This window comes from Balaenoptera ricei, chromosome 6 (genome assembly GCF_028023285.1).
Source record: "Balaenoptera ricei isolate mBalRic1 chromosome 6, mBalRic1.hap2, whole genome shotgun sequence".
NCBI classification, from domain to species: Eukaryota; Metazoa; Chordata; class Mammalia; order Artiodactyla; family Balaenopteridae; genus Balaenoptera; species Balaenoptera ricei.
Genome location: NC_082644.1, coordinates 54,745,858 through 54,762,082, shown reverse-complemented (window position 1 = coordinate 54,762,082; position 16,225 = coordinate 54,745,858). Strand labels below are relative to the sequence as shown.

The following is a 16,225-nucleotide window of genomic DNA, read 5'->3' as shown; positions in this document are numbered from 1 at the left end:
ATTGAACTGTCAGCATGAAACCAAAAATGTCAAAAGAGGCAGAATTTATGAATGTGCTGATCATGGGGAAATCCTTAAAAATACAGGACACTCAGGCCATTGTATTTTTGTATAGAAACGTAACTTTTACGTGTTCCTCATGTTGTATTATTTTTACTTTTCTTATAAGACTAATGAACCCATGACCTTATATCATGAAATATGCATGGCAACAAGGATAAGCAATATAAATGCTATTTTGGGTTATTTATTCTGTTTATGGAATATATTTTAAAACAATACCCATTACCAGAGATCTACGTCTTCATACCACAATATTATTTTCAACGATGATTCATAAAGCAAACATTTTTCATTGCATTTTATTAAATTTCTCTTGCTGCTGCTTTTTTTAAAAATATTTTCTTTCCTTTTTTAAAAAAATTTTTATTTATTTATGGCTGTGTTGGGTCTTCGTTTCTGTGCGAGGGCTTTCTCTAGTTGCGGCAAGCGGGGCCCGCTCTTCATCGCGGTGCGCGGGCCTCTCACTGTCGCGGCCTCTCTTGTTGCGGAGCACAGGCTCCAGACGCGCAGGCTCAGCAGTTGTGGCTCACGGGCCTAGTCGCTCCGCGGCATGTGGGATCTTCCCAGACCAGGGCTCGAACCCGCGTCCCCTGCATTGGCAGGCAGAGTGTCAACCACTGCGCCACCAGGGAAGCCCCTCGCTGCTGCTTTTAAAATCTTTTCTCCTTTGCATTCTGCCTCTCACGTCAGAGCTATCAGCCTCACCACGTAACCTGGACCAGTTCACAAAGCCATCACAGACTTTGGAACCTTTACTAATTTGAGATTTCACCTTCTACAATTTAAAAAAAAAAATTTGAAAACCACCTTTTCCTCGGTGTACATACCAGGGAAACTTTTTGAGCGAAGTTGAGACAAGCACTTAAACGCCAAATCCCTGACGACATTAACCCAGCCAGAGGGTTGTCTGCCATCCCTGGAGGATCAGAGCACCCCGCAGACCACGCACGGCAGCTGGCTGAAACCCGCTGCTGACTTGCTTAGGAGAGGCTTCTGGCTAACGATAAAACAGTCCGATAAAAGGTGGGTGTTCAGCCCATCAGCTGGATGTTTGTTTTACATCTTTTCAGCATCTGGCTTGTTGGCTCTTTCATTCATCCAGTCATCGGCTCAACAAACATTTATGAAGTGTACACTCTTTGCCAGATGCTATACTAGGCACTGGGAAATAGAAAGATGAATACGTTCCCTTTCCTCAAAAGTCACATGATCCTATGTGAATGCAGGGAGGCGGAGGAAAATAGTGGGCACATAAGCTACCAACCCTAATAGGGGATGTGCAGTACCCTTCCAGGTCAAGGTGGGGTGGAAGGTGACTTATACACCATGAGGCAGAGGGGTTAAAAGAGGCTCTCCTGAAGAAGTGGCCGGTGAGCTGGGCCTTCAAGGATGTCTTGGAAGTTTCTGGATGGACAGAGAGGTGAAGGGCATTGCTCCCAGAGTGAACAACGTGATCAAAGGCCTGAGCAGAGGCGGCATCTGTGGGCCCAGGGAAGGGCAGATTGTCCACTGCAGCTAAAGCACCAGCCCACATCAGGCCGGCAAGGAACGTGGCTGAGAAGCTCAATGCAGGTCAGACTGTGAGGGCCCTGAAGGACATTCTCAGGAGTCTGACTTTATCTTTGGGTGTTGAGAATTTCCTGCAAGTTTTCTGTGTAGGTCAAACTTCAAAATAACAAGCTGATTTTTTTTTAACTTTTCTTGCAGCTGTTTTGCCATACAGTTGGCACAGAATTCCATATAGTGTTAGGGGGGAATCATCTGAGGGTATGTCCCTTAAATCAGGTCCTATCTGCAAAGTGACAACTCAGCTCTGTTATTTTAAGTGAGTGGTCACATTCTATAGCACATTACAACGTCACCCTTAAAATAAAACCAATTATTTTCATCCGCTCCTTAATTTGAAAGAGAGAAAAAATTAACCTGCATTTTACCTTATTGCCACATTCAGTAAGATGCTTAAATCTGAACGCTGTTCTTATTCAGCTACCTGTTTATATTGGGAGCATTTATTCAAATTGGATGGACACCCATACACCTTATAAGATACTCCACACAACCACTGGCTCTAACAGAGGCTGCTCTGGGTCCCAGGTTTTCCCCTCCATGTTTATTTTATTCCCACTGGAAATGATGGAGGGGCATTCATTTGGAGAGATGGTTCTCAATCCTGGTTGCATAGAATTACCTGGGAGGTTTAAAAAACATTTTTTTTAATTAAAAAATTAATGTCTGGGACATATACCCCAGAGTTTAATGGATCTGAGATGGGGCCCAGGACTCAGGACTTTTTAAAAGCTCCCAGGTGGTTTTAAAGTGCAGCAGGGGCTTCCCTGGTGGCACAGTGGTTAAGAATCCACCTGCCAATGCAGAGGACATGAGTTCAAGCCCTGGTCCGGGAGGATCCTACTTGCCGCGGAGCAACTAAGCCCGTGTGCCACAACTACTGAGTCTGTGCTCTAGAGCCCGCGAGCCACAACTACTGAAGCCCGCGTGCCTAGAGTCCGTGCTCTGCAACGAGAAGCCACTGCAGTGAGAAGCCCGCCCACCGCAACAAAGAGTAGCCCCCGCTCTCTGCAGCTAGAGAAAGCCTGCGCGCAGTAACAAAGACCCAACACAGCCAAAAATAAACTAATTAAATAAATTTTTAGAAATAAATAAAGTGCATCAGCATTGGGACCACTGAATAAGAGGGAGAGAGCTGGGCCACAGCAGTGTTCTGACTCTACTCAGGAGCACTGTATCACCATCCTCACCTTGACTCTGGGTACACAACCCCCTTGCAGTTCTGACTCCAGCCCACTCAGCACAGACCCCCATGAGTTTGGAGAGGCCAGTGCTGCAGCACGAGAAGCTCCTACAGCACAAGCGCTCAGCCTTTGTATACCCAGGCCTAATTTCTCAACAAGCACAAGGGCAGCAGATTCAAGAAAAGGGACTATTCTTGAAGAAAGCAGAGCACGCCTTAGAGTTTTAAAATTAAATCCCTCCACCCCGAGAACAGAGCAGTCACGGTTGATAGATTAGCTAGGGTTAGATTTTTTTTTTCTTTTCCCTATTTCATAGCATTTGTGCCTATGCCTCCTTTTTAAAAAATTTTTTATACAGTTTTTAAAAGTTACTTTCCATTTAGTCATCACAAAATATTGGCTATATTCCCTGTGTTGTACAGTACATCCTGAGCCCATCTTACATCCAGTAGTTTGTATCTCCCACTTCCTCACCCCTATATTGCCCCTCCCCCCTCAACTGATAACCACTAGTTTGTTCTCTGTATCTGTGACTCCGCTTCTTTTTTGTTACATTCACTAGTTTGTTGTATTTTTTAGATTCCACATGTAAGTGATTTCATACAGTATTTGTCTTTCTAGCTAGAGTTAGATGGACTAAAAATGACAGGACACCCAAAGGCATAGTGGCTTAGATAAGAGAGAGAAGTGTTTTCCTCTCATACACACACAGGCCATCCAGGGCCGGTATGTTGGCTTCACCCCCAGGAAGAGAGGCTGCTTCCCTCCTTTTGCCTATCACTATCCAAGGCGGAAGGTTAAATTTTAGACATCGTGTTCATATTCCAGCCAGCAAGGACGAGGCGGGAAGGGGAAAATGCCACATTCTCTTTTTGTGTGTTTTTCCTTGAAGTTGCACACAACATTCTACGTATATCCCTTCGCCCAGCACTTAGTCACGTAGCACCTTCAAGGGAGGTCAGCAAATATAGTCTGTATGCCAACAGGTCTTGTGCCCAGCTAAGAAGAGAGGGTTGCTTTGCTACCGCAAGGGAGGAACAAAATCCTGGAATAACGGCCTCCTGCCCCACCTCGGGCAACTGTATGATAACAACTATTAAATTATATGTAAATGCTGTGTTTGATTGGGGTCCTGCTGAAAACCACTAAAATGAGGTGATTTTTCTTGTATCCCAAATTTCCATCGGTCTTGCTCCCACTGCCCTAAAAAAACACCAATCCTACAAGAAACGTGTTCCAGGGAGTCCTTTGGAAAACCAAGCCTCAAATCTACCGCCCCTCCAATAGGGTAGAGTGGATGTTTACACTTAGAGAGAGAGGAAGTGCCGCCTTCTCTGCAGGTTAATTCCTCCAGATCTACACTGGTGGCAGCAGCTCTCTCTTGTTCATTCTGGAAGCAGCACAGATTATTTTCACTGGGTCATATATATATTTAACCCTCTATTACATAACCTTTTAAACCAGTTGTCTTGGGTGACTGCAAATCATAGTTTAGAACCAACTTTTCTTTTTTTTAACATCTTTATTGGAGTACAGTTGCTCTACAATGGTGTGTTAGTTTCTGCTCCATAACAAAGTGAATCAGCTATACATATACATATATCCCCATAGCTCCTCCCTCTTGCGTCTCCCTCCCACCCTCTCTATCCCACCCCTCTAGGTGGTCACAAAGCACCGAGCTGATCTCCCTGTGCTATGCGGCTGCTTCCCACTGGCTATCTATTTTACATTTGGTAGTGTATATATGTCCATGCCACTCTCTCACTTCGTCCCAGCTTACCCATCCCCCTCCCCATGTCCTCAAGTCCATTCTCTACATCTGCGTCTTTATTCCTGTCCTGCCCCTAGGTAGAACCAACTTTCTAAGATTTAAAGGCCCGTGAAATTCCTGGGTGCTCTAGCTACATACTTGAGATTAAGAGCAGAGGGTGAGAACTTGCTACAAAATTCATTTCAAGGAGAGGAAGCAAAATCCTTTGGGCTGGTCCCTGGGTAGTCTTCCTTTTCTATTTTTTTTTTTTTTTTCTTTTTTCACTCTTGAGTCAAGCCAAGGCTAAGGTAAGAATTAGCAGTCAAATGTGCTACTGTCCTACGCAGGGTCTGCTTTCTCTTCCTTCCCCAGTGTTCCAGGACCTGTGGAGGGGGCATCCAGAAGCGCGAGGTTCTTTGCAAACAGCGCATGGCTGATGGCAGCTTCTTGGAGCTTCCAGAGACCTTCTGTTCGGCCCCCAAACTGGCCTCCCAGCAAGCCTGCAAGAAAGATGACTGTCCCAGCGAGTGGCTGCTCTCTGACTGGACAGAGGTAGGTATGCTTCTCAGAAGGAGATAACAAAAGAGGCATAAGGAGGAGAAGGCACCCAAACTTATAGATACGGAAGGCAAGAGGAGAACAAAATAATCCTCCTAACACTGTGGAACAGAGTTTTGTTTTTTTAATTTTTATTGGAGCATAGTTGATTTACACTTTTGTGTTAGTTTCAGGTGTACAGCAAAGTGAATCAGTTCTGCATGGAACAGAGTTTGTGTAAGCACTGATACCATATTGTGTAACTAGATTTTAACTAGGCTGCAGGGATGGGAGTTAAGCAGCCAGCCCTCACTCAACCGTCAGAAGCAGGGAATTGTTAACGGGCCCTTCGCGGAACAAAACCAGGCCTCATTCATTCGTACTGTTCGGGCCCAGGATTCTACTCAGAACACCGGGTTCTTCCTCTACCTTCACTCCTGCCTTCTTGACCCCCCTGCATCTCATACTCCCAGATGTTTCTAGTCTCTCCTCAGGAAAGGCAAAGCCTCTCTAATTTTTCTCTTCCAAGTTACTGGAGAATGAGGCACATGATTTATTAGGAAAAGAAGGCCAAGGAAATCCCGCCTCTTTCCTGTCAGTTTCCTGGCTCCAAAACATCAACAGCTTCCCAGCAAGAGAAGTTGATTTCCCCCGTTGCCCTGCATCTGGGGAGATGGCTGCATCGGCATTACCGTTCCTGACTTACCTCCTAAGTTAGGGATAGGCCCCCCACTAACCTACTTCTCTAAATCATTCCTACTTGAACACTAGCATGAACTAATTCACTGATACCCAGCTTCAACTTGTTTTCAGCCTCTCCTCCTTCTTTGACTTGCCTGCAACTCCCCCAGCTTCATGGGCCTATGTGCCTTTCATAGAGAAATCCCCTTCGCAAGCAGATACAGCCAAGAACAGAATGACGAGGCCTGAAGTGAACATCTCTGTGTCCCAGGCAGATTCGAGCCCCTCTCCTTTCTTTCATAGAAGCATCTGAACTGGCCTTGGTGATCTCACTGCCTCCTTTTGCAGTCTGTCCAACTCACAGGACAGAGCTGCTGCTGGTTAAAATACATCACAGAGGGGAAAGCTGCCTCTGAAAATTAAGATGCCATGTCTTTCAACCTACATTCTGAGAATTCTTGCCCCGTGTTTTGTCAACCCGTGTAGAGGTCCATCAGATGGTGCCTGCAAAGGGCACTGAGATTGAGAGGTAACCGACGTCACCATAGATTTTGTAATTTGGCAGTAAAATTGCCTTCTGATGGTAGCTCCCCGCAAATGGCTCAGAACAGAAGGGGCAATGATTGTTATTTCATCCTTTAGAAATAATTTTGTTTCAGAAAGATAAAAGATTAAATGTGTGGAATGAGCGTATCTGTATGTGCATGTGTGAACGTGTTAGTGACAATTTTTCCATGGAATGTTGATTTGGGGTGTGGTATCATGTATGAAAAATCATTAACAAAGCCAGCAGTGCAGACGAGGGCACTGATGTATCTGCCAAGTAAGTGACTCTAGATGAAGACTTCCTCCCAGGGGCGTAGTGTAAAAGGCGCTGCTCTTCTGAGTCTGTCGGTGATAGTCTTCCATGAGTGGGATGCTGAGAAAGGGACTTGTGTGTATTAGAATTGTCCTCCCAACTTCCTGGAGTTTGTGGCCTCTGAGCATATGGAACATGGAGAAAATCTGAAGGAGGGACCCTGTGATTAGGCACTAAGGAAAGGAGACTGCTGCATTTGCAATCCCATGGGTCCCATTACGTAAAGGAGACCTTTAGAACAGTATCACGTGTAGTTAAGAGTTCAGACTCAAAGACAGGCAAACTTAGGTTCGAATCCTGACTCTGCCACTTACTAGCTATATAACCTGGGCTAGTTACTTAACCCTTCTAGGCCTTAGTTTGCTTAGCTAAATATTGGAGATGATAATAGTGTTCACTAACATGGTTATTGGAAGGCTTAAAAATTAAATGATGCACATAAAGTGCTCTGTGTCTAGTAAAAGTTAACCCTTATTATTGTTATGATTTTCTTCCATCCCTCCTCATTGTCGGGAAAAGGAGAGGAAATAAAAGAAAGCACTTGACTGGCTGGACCCAGGATCATGACCAAGGCCTCCCACAAGCTTTGCTGGTCTTCCTAGGAGGTGGAAGTTACATTTGGGGAACTAGGAAGAGTTAGCCCTTATCCAGGGAATGTTACTAGGTTCTGCATTATCTGGGCTGATGAATGGAAATTCCAAACATTGAGAAGGGGCTGGGAATGGTGGGATTTTAACCCCGATTCACTGGGGTTAAACTCAAGCTGGTGCCATACAAAAGTGCTCCTGGGGGTGTTCACAGGGTTTCCAGTTGCCCCTATTATCCCAACAACCCTTCCCTTGGCCCCTCTGGCTGGGATGAGACGTGCATTCCACACACCCTCACACGACTCCCCTTGGAGAAAGGAAGACCTGGATGATCTATGGGTGTTTTTCATCCTTAACTATCTGGGCGCAATCTCATGGTTGCTGCACAGAATCCCTCAGAGACAGAATTAAGCCAAAGTTTTAAACACTTCAAATAAAATTACTTTCAGATTCTATTCTGAGGAAAGGCCTCTCAAAAGACCTTACTTCTTTTCTTTAAAAGAAACACTTGCATCTCTTGAAAGAGTTGGCTATTCATTATTTTTAAGTCATATTTTTACAGAAATTCCTCCCTCACAAAAATATAAAAGAAATTAAACTCAATTTTCAAGCTAGAAGGAACTTAGGAGATCCTATAACCTAGTTGTTCTTTTAAAAATTAAAGCCACAAGACCCTTTTTTCCATTGAAATGTTATTGTGAAGCCAGAAGTCTAAAACAGAACAAATCAGAGCTGTTTTGGTTGAAGTACGGGGTAGGTTGGGTAGGGGTCCCGGATCTCCAAGTGGTTGGGTCTCCAGACCACCTGAGAAGCCCCTAAATCACTTGTTCAACATAGTTAAAAAACACAGTTTGAAAATCCCTGCTCGAGTATAGTTTCCCTGTTTTAGAGATGTGGAAATTGAGAGAAATTTAGAAATTGAGAATTTTAGAGAAAGAACTAGACTTGATCAAAATCCTAAACTCGTCTTCTGACACACAGCCCATTTTTCCATTTTTCTACTTGGCAGCACTAAAATGACCAGGCTTTTAAAATTTCCAGGCTCTTTACCCCCATCCCACCTGATCCCTGGATTCGGTGCTATCATTTACAATAAAGTAAGGGATAGGTGGAATCTGGAATCCACGATCATCAGGGAACAAAAGCAACGGGCTTGATTCTCATCCCTGTTTTTTGCGTCTTAAATGTCTTTCAGGGTGGTGGACATCACAGTGCCTTGCGTGGAATAGTTCATTTCCATGGGCTAGCATATAAAACTTAGATACATAAGATAATATTTTTTGGTTTCTACTGTCATTTTTCCAGTTAACGTGGCATGCTGCCATGACCCTAGTTCAGGCCGTTATCATCTCAAGCCTGGACTACCGTGGCAGCCTTCTTAACTGACATCCCTGTCTGCCATTCATCTCCTACTCCCATTCCTCCCAGACACTGTTGCCAGATTAACCTTCTCAAAATACCTCTTTCATCATTTCACTCCTCCCTTTAATGGCTCCTCATTGCCTTATGGACCAATTCCAAACCTTCTGTCTGAAAATTAAAAGTCTCCAACATCTGGCCCCAAACCACCTCTTGAGCTCCTGACACTCTCCACTTGGCCCCTCTGTTGAGTCAAACTGGTTTAGCTCTGCCCCCAGGCCTGCCTTGGCCTTGTGCACTGAACTCTTCTACCTTGATTTTGGTTATTTCCCTGACTCCCATGCTTATCCCTGGTTCTCTACACTCATCCAGACTCCAACCATCTTCCAGATTAGGCCAGGAAATCACTAGTATACCATAAGCATTCACCAACTGTTAGCATTAATATTTTAATACTTCACTTGACTTTGAGTTTTATATTTTTACTAAATTCTTTTATTACTATATAATTCTTTAAACAGCTTTACTGGGGTATAATTTATATACTATAAAATTCGACTTAGCATAATGTCTTCAAGGTTTATCCATGTTGTAGCACATTATCAGAACATTCCTTCTTAGGGTGGAATAAAATATTCCATGATACAGTTATACCACATTTCATTTATCCATTCACCAACTGAGGGATATTTGAGTTGTTTCCACTTTTGCCTATTAAGAATCATGTTGCTATGAACCTTAGCATACAAGTCTTTATATGTTTTCATTTCTCTTGGGTAAGATACCTAGGACTGAAATTGCTGGGTCATATGATAAATGTATGCTTAACTTTTTAAAAAACCATCAAACTTGCTTTCTAAAAGGGCTGTGCTATTTTACATTCCCACCAGCAATACAGGAAGGCTCTAATTTTTCCACATCCTCACTTATAATAATAATACTTATTGTTGTCTGTCTTTTTGATTATGGAAATTTTAGTGAATATAAAGTGGTATTTCATTGTGGTTTTGATTTCTATGTTCCCTAATATACTATTTCATTTTAACAATGCATTTGTATTTCTTCCCATTATTTGATGACATCCCCTTGAGGTTAGGAACCATTTTGCACATTTTGTCCCATAGCATTTAGTGCCCCACCTCAAACAAAGTAAATACATAAGAATTATCTGATACTTGACATTAAAGTATTATAATTTATTTGTAAAGGAAGGAGAAAGGAATTAGCATTAACTGAATGTCATTTCTATGTGTGAAATTTTAAAATATATTATCTCATTTAATTCCCAGCATTGCAAAATAAATATTAGAAGTGGTAACAGACTCAGAGAGTTTAAGTGACTTGCCAACTAGTGAAATACTGAGTTGGACTCTTTGACTCTCTAACTCTAAAGCCCAGGCCACAAAAGTAAAAACAGGGAGCCCAGTGGGAGGGAGGGCCCCCACCAGCCGAAGCTGCGACCGTCCTTGGGACCACGGGCCAGTTGTTTCAACAAGTAAATTAAAGACAAAATGGAAAAACAAGGAGGTTTGTGCCTGAAATCATGTTGATGTGAAACCAGGGATGGCCACCCTGGGCCAGTTTCCTGAAACCTGGACCTCAAAGGCCACCTTTATTCAAACAAAGAAAGGATTTTTCCATTTGGAGGTCAACATGTTAGAGCCGTGCAGCTGACAGGGTCTTGGTGCTCCAGCCTGATGTCAGGGCTGAGACTCTGAGGTGGGAGAGCCGAGTTCAGGACACTGGACCACCAGAGACCTCCCAGGCCCACATAATAGCAGTCGGTGAGAGCTCTCCCAGAGATCTCCATCTCAATGCTAAGACCCAGCTCCACCCAATGGCCAGCAAGCTTCAGTGCTGGACACCCCATGCCAAACAACTAGCAAGACAGGAACACAATCCCACCCATTAGCAGAGAGGCTGCCTAAAATCATACTACGTTCACAGACACACCAAAACACACCACCAGACGTGGCCCTGCCCACCAGAAGGAAAAGATCCAGCTCCACCCACCAGAACACAGGCACCAGTCCCCTCCACCAGGAAGCCTACACAAGCCACTGAACCAACCTCACCCACTGGGGGCAGACACCAAAAACAATGGGAACTACGAACATGCAGCCTGAGAAAAGGAGATCCCAAACACAGTAAGTTAAAAAAAATGAGAAGACAGAGAAATAAGCAGATGAAGGAGCAAGGTAAAAACCTGCCAGACCAAACAAATGAAGAGGAAATAGGCAGTCTACCTGAAAACCAATTCAGAGTAATGATAGTAAAGATGATCCAAAATCTTGGAAAGAGAATGGAGAAAATACAAGAAACGTTTAACAAGGACCTAGAAGAACTAAAGAGCAAACAAACAATGATGAACAACACAATAAATGAAATTAAAAATTCTCTACAAGGAATCAATAGGAGAATAACTGAGGCAGAAGAACGGATAAGTAACCTGGAAGATAAAATAGTGGAAATAACTACTGCAGAGCAGAAAAAAAAGAATGAAAATTGAGGACAGTCTCAGAGACCTCTGGGACAACATTAAATGCACCAACATTCGAATTAAAGGGGTCCCAGAAGAGGAAGAGAAAAAGAAATCATCTGAGAAAATATTTGAAGAGATTATAGTTAAAAACTTCCCTAACATGGGAAAGGAAATAGCCAATCAAGTCCAGGAAGCACAGAGAGTCCCATACAGGATAAATCCAAGGAGAAACACTCCAAGACACATATTAATCAAACTATCAAAAATTAAATACAAAGAAAAAATATTAAAAGCAGCAAGGGAAAAGCAACAAATAACATACAAGGGAATCCCCATAAGGTTAACAGCTGATCTTTCAGCAGAAACTCTGCAAGCCAGAAGGGAGTGGCAGGACATATTTAAAGTGATGAAAGGGAAAAACCTACAACCAAGATTACTCTACCCAGCAAGGATCTCATTCAGATTCAACAGAGAAATTAAAACGTTTACAGACAAGCAAAAGTTAAGGTAATTCACACCACCAAACCAGCTTTACAACAAATGCTAAAGGAACTTCTCTAAAGGCAGGAAACACAAGAGAAGGAAAAAAACCTACAAAAACAACCCCCAAACAATTAAGAAAATGGTAATAGGAACATACATATCAATAATTACCTTAAATGTAAATGGATTAAATGCTCCATCCAAAAGACATAGACTGGCTGAATGGATACAAAAACAAGACCCGTATATATGCTGTCTACAAGGGACCCACTTCAGACCTAGGGACACATACAGACTGAAAGTGAAGGGATGGTAAAAGATATTCCATGCAAATGGAAATCAAAAGAAAGCTGGAGTAGCAATTCTCATATCAGACAAAATAGACTTTAAAATAAAGACTATTACAAGAGACAAGGAATGACATGACATAATGATCAAGGGATCAATCCAAGAAGAACATATAACACTTGTAAATATTTATGCACCCAACATAGGAGGACCCCAATACATAAGGCAAATGCTAACAGCCATAAAAGGGAAAATCGACAGTAACACAATAATAGTAGGGGACTTTAACACCCCACTTTCACCAATGGACAGATCATCCAAAATGAAAATAAATAAGGAAACACAGCTTTAAATCACACATTAAACAAGATGGACTTAATCGATATTTATAGTACATTCCATCCAAAAACAATAGAATACACTTTCTTCTCAAGTGCGCATGGAACATTCTCCAGGATAGATCATATCTTGGTTCACAAATCAAACCTCAGTAAATTTAAGAAAATTGAAATCATATCAAGTATCTTTTTGGCCAGAATGCTATGAGACTAGATATCAATTACAGGAAAAAAACTATAAAAAATACAAACACCTGGAGGCTAAACAATATGCTACTAAATAACCAAGAGATCACTGAAGAAATCAGAGGAAATCAAAAAATACACAGAAACAAATGACAAGGAAAACATGACGACCCAAAACCAATGGGATGCAGCAAAAGCAGTACTAAGAGGGAGGTTTACAGCAATACAATCCTACCTCAAGAAACAAGAAAAATCTCAAACAACCTATCCTTACACCTAAAGCAATTAGAGAAAGAAGAACAAAAAACCCCCAAAGTTAGCAGAAGGAAAGAAATCATAAAGATCAGATCAGAAATAAATGAAAAAGAAATGAAGGAAACAGTAGCAAAGATCAATAAAACTAAAAGCTGGTTCTTTGAGAAGATAAACAAAATTGATAAACCATTAGCCAGACACATCAAGAAAAAAACAAAAGGGAGAAGACAGAAATCAACAGAATTAGAAATGAAAAAGGAGAAGTAACAACTGACACTGCATAAATACAAAGGATCATGAGAGATTACTACAAGCAGCTATATGCCAATAAAATGGACAACCTGGAAGAAATGGACAAATTCTTAGAGAAGCACAACCTTCTGAGACTGAATCAGGAAGAAATAGAAAATATAAACAGACCAATCACAAGCACTGAAATTGAAACTGTGATTAAAAATCTTCCAACAAACAAAAGCCCAGGACCAGATGGCTTCACAGGCGAATTCTATCAAACATTTAAAGAAGAGCTAACACCTATCCTTCTCAAACTCTTCCAAAATATACCAGAGGGAGGAACACTCCCAAACTCATTCTATGAGGCCACCATCACCCTGATACCAAAACCAAACAAAGATGTCACAAAGAAAGAAAACTACAGGCCAATATCACTGATGAACATAGATGCAAAAATCCTCAACAAAATACTAGCAAACAGAATCCAACAGCACATTAAAAGAATCATACACCATGATCAAGTGGGGTTTATCCCAGGAATGCAAGGATTCTTCAATATACGCAAATCAATCAATGTGATACACCATATTAACGTATTGAAGGATAAAAACCATATGATAATCTCAATAGATTCAGAAAAAGCTTTCCACAAAATTCAACACCCATTTATGATAAAAACTCTCCAGAAAGTAGGCATAGAGGGAACTTACCTCAACATAATAAAGGGCAATATATGACAAACCCACAGCCAACATCGCTCTCAATGGTGAAAAACTGAAACCGCTTCCTCTAAGATCAGGAACAAGACAAGGTTGCCCACTCTCACCACTATTATTCAACATAGTTTTGGGAGATTTAGCCACAGCAATCAGAGATGAAAAAGAAATAAAGGGAATCCAAATCGGAAAAGAAGAAGTAAAACTCACTGTTTGCAGATGACATGATACTATACATAGAGAATCCTAAAGATGCTACCAGAAAACTACTAGAGCTAATCAATGAATTTGGTAAAGTAGCAGGATACAAAATTAATGCACAGAAATCTCTTGCATTCCTATACACTAACGATGAAAAATCTGAATGTGAAATTAAGGAAACACTCTCATTTACCATTGCAACGAAAAGAATAAAATACCTAGGAATAAACCTACCTAAGGAGACTAAAGACCTGTATGCAGAAAACTATAAGACACTGATGAAAGAAATTAAAGGTGATACAAACAGATGGAGAGATATACCATGTTCTTGGATTGGAAGAATCAACATTGTGAAAATGACTGTACTACCCAAAGCAATCTACAGATTCAATGCCATCCCTATCAAACTACCAATGGCATTTTTCACAGAACTACAACAAAAAATTTCACAATTTGTATGGAGACACAAAAGACCCCGAATAGCCAAAGCAATCTTGAGAAGGAAAAATGGAGATGGAGTAATCAGGCTCCCTGACTTCAAACTATATTACAAAGCTACAGTAATCAAGACACTATGGTACTGGCACAAAAACAGGATATAGATCTATGGAACAGGATAGAAAGCCCAGAGATAAACCCACGTACATACGGTCACCTTATCTTTGATAAAGGAGGCAAGAATAAACAATGGAGAAAAGACAGCCTCTTCAGTAAGTGGTGCTGGGAAAACTGGACAGCTACATGTAAAAGAATGAAGTTAGAACACTTCCTAACACCATATACAAAAATAAACTCGAAATGGATTAAAGACCTAAATGTAAGGACAGACACTATAAAACTCTTAGAGGAAAACGTAGGCAGAGCACTCTTTGACATAAATCACAGCAAGATCCTTTTTGACCCACCTCCTAGAGAAATGGAAATGAAAACAAAACTAAGCAAATGAGACCTAATGAAACTTAGAAGCTTTTGCACAGCAAAGGAAACCATAAACAAGATGAAAAGAAAACCCTCAGAATGGGAGAAAATATTTGCAAATGAAGCAACTGACAAAGGATTAATCTGCAAAATATACAGGCAGCTCATGCAGCTCGATATCAAAAAAACAGCCCAATCCAAAAATTGGTCGAAGACCTAAATAGACATTTCTCCAAAGAAGATATACAGATTGCCAAGAAACATATGAAAGGATGTTCAACATCACTAATCATTAGAAAAATGCAAATCAAAACTACAATGAGGTATCACCTCACACCGGTCAGAATGGCCATCATCAAAAAATCCACACACGATAAATGCTGGAGAGGGTGTGGAGAAAAGAGAACCCTCCTGCACTGTTGGTGGGAATGTAAATTGATACAGCCACTATGGAGGACAGTATGGAGGTTCCTTAAAAAACTAAAAATAAAACTACCATACGACCCAGCAATCCCACTACTGGGCATATACCCTGAGAAAACCTTAATTCAAAAAGAGACATGTACCACAATGTTCATTGCAGCACTGTTTACAATAGCCAGGACATGGAAGCAACCTCAGTGTCCATCGACAGATGAATGCATAAAGAAATTGTGGTACATATATACAATGGAATATATTGTATATTCCTAGGGGCATATACAATATGTATATGAACCTAGGGTCAGGACAGGAATAAAGACACAGACGTAGAGAATGGACTTAAAGACACGGCAGGGGGAGGGGAAGGGTAAGCTGGGACAAAGTGAGAGAGTAGTATTGACATATATACACTACCAAATGTAAAATGGATAGCGAGTGGGAAGCAGCCACATAGCAGAGGGAGATCAGCCTGGTGCTTTGTGACCACCTAGTGGGGTGGGATACACAAGTGGGAGGGGATATGGGGATATATGTATACATATAGTTGATTCACTTTGTTATACAGCAGAAACTAACACAGCATTGTCGTGCAATTATACTCCAATAAAGATGTTAGGAAAAAAAAAGTAAAAACAGGTGAAAGGTCCACAGGAGACCTGAGACTAGAAAATCTTAGAGTAGAATATGCCTACAGTATGGATGTGTCTTCCCACATTGTTACATAAGTAATATTTCTCTATCTCTCTTAGTTGCTATTGCTTTTCCAAGCAACTTCTTCCTTATTTTGGTGAGTTTCAGAGCCCACACAAACCCATTAGCCTTTAGTTACCTGAATTTACATGCTTTGGGCCCTTCTTTCCCCACCAGTGTTCCACGAGCTGCGGGGAGGGCACCCAGACGCGAAGTGCCATTTGCCGGAAGGTGCTGAAAACAGGTGTCTCAGCTACTGTCAATTCCTCCCTGTGCCCGCCCCTGCCGTTCTCTTCATCCATCAGGCCCTGTATGCTGGCCACCTGTGCAAGTGAGTATGTCAGAGCTCTGGGGATGGGGAGACGGCAAGAGCAGTAGCTTTCCCTGAACCCAAGACCAGCGGCAGATAGGCAGTAAAGCCCTCT

At 41.8% G+C, this 16,225-nt stretch overlaps 1 protein-coding gene across 3 annotated transcripts in view; it reads left to right on the top strand.

The window, feature by feature from the left end:
- ADAMTSL1 (ADAMTS like 1) overlaps positions 1-16,225 on the top strand; it is a 755,395-nt gene that overhangs the window by 577,532 nt on the left and 161,638 nt on the right. For all 3 annotated transcript variants that reach the window (XM_059924671.1, XM_059924670.1, XM_059924669.1), the window contains 2 exons: positions 4,936-5,115; positions 15,978-16,131. In XM_059924671.1, coding sequence (XP_059780654.1) covers positions 4,936-5,115; positions 15,978-16,131 — 334 coding nt within the window. The remainder of the gene's footprint in view (positions 1-4,935; positions 5,116-15,977; positions 16,132-16,225) is intronic.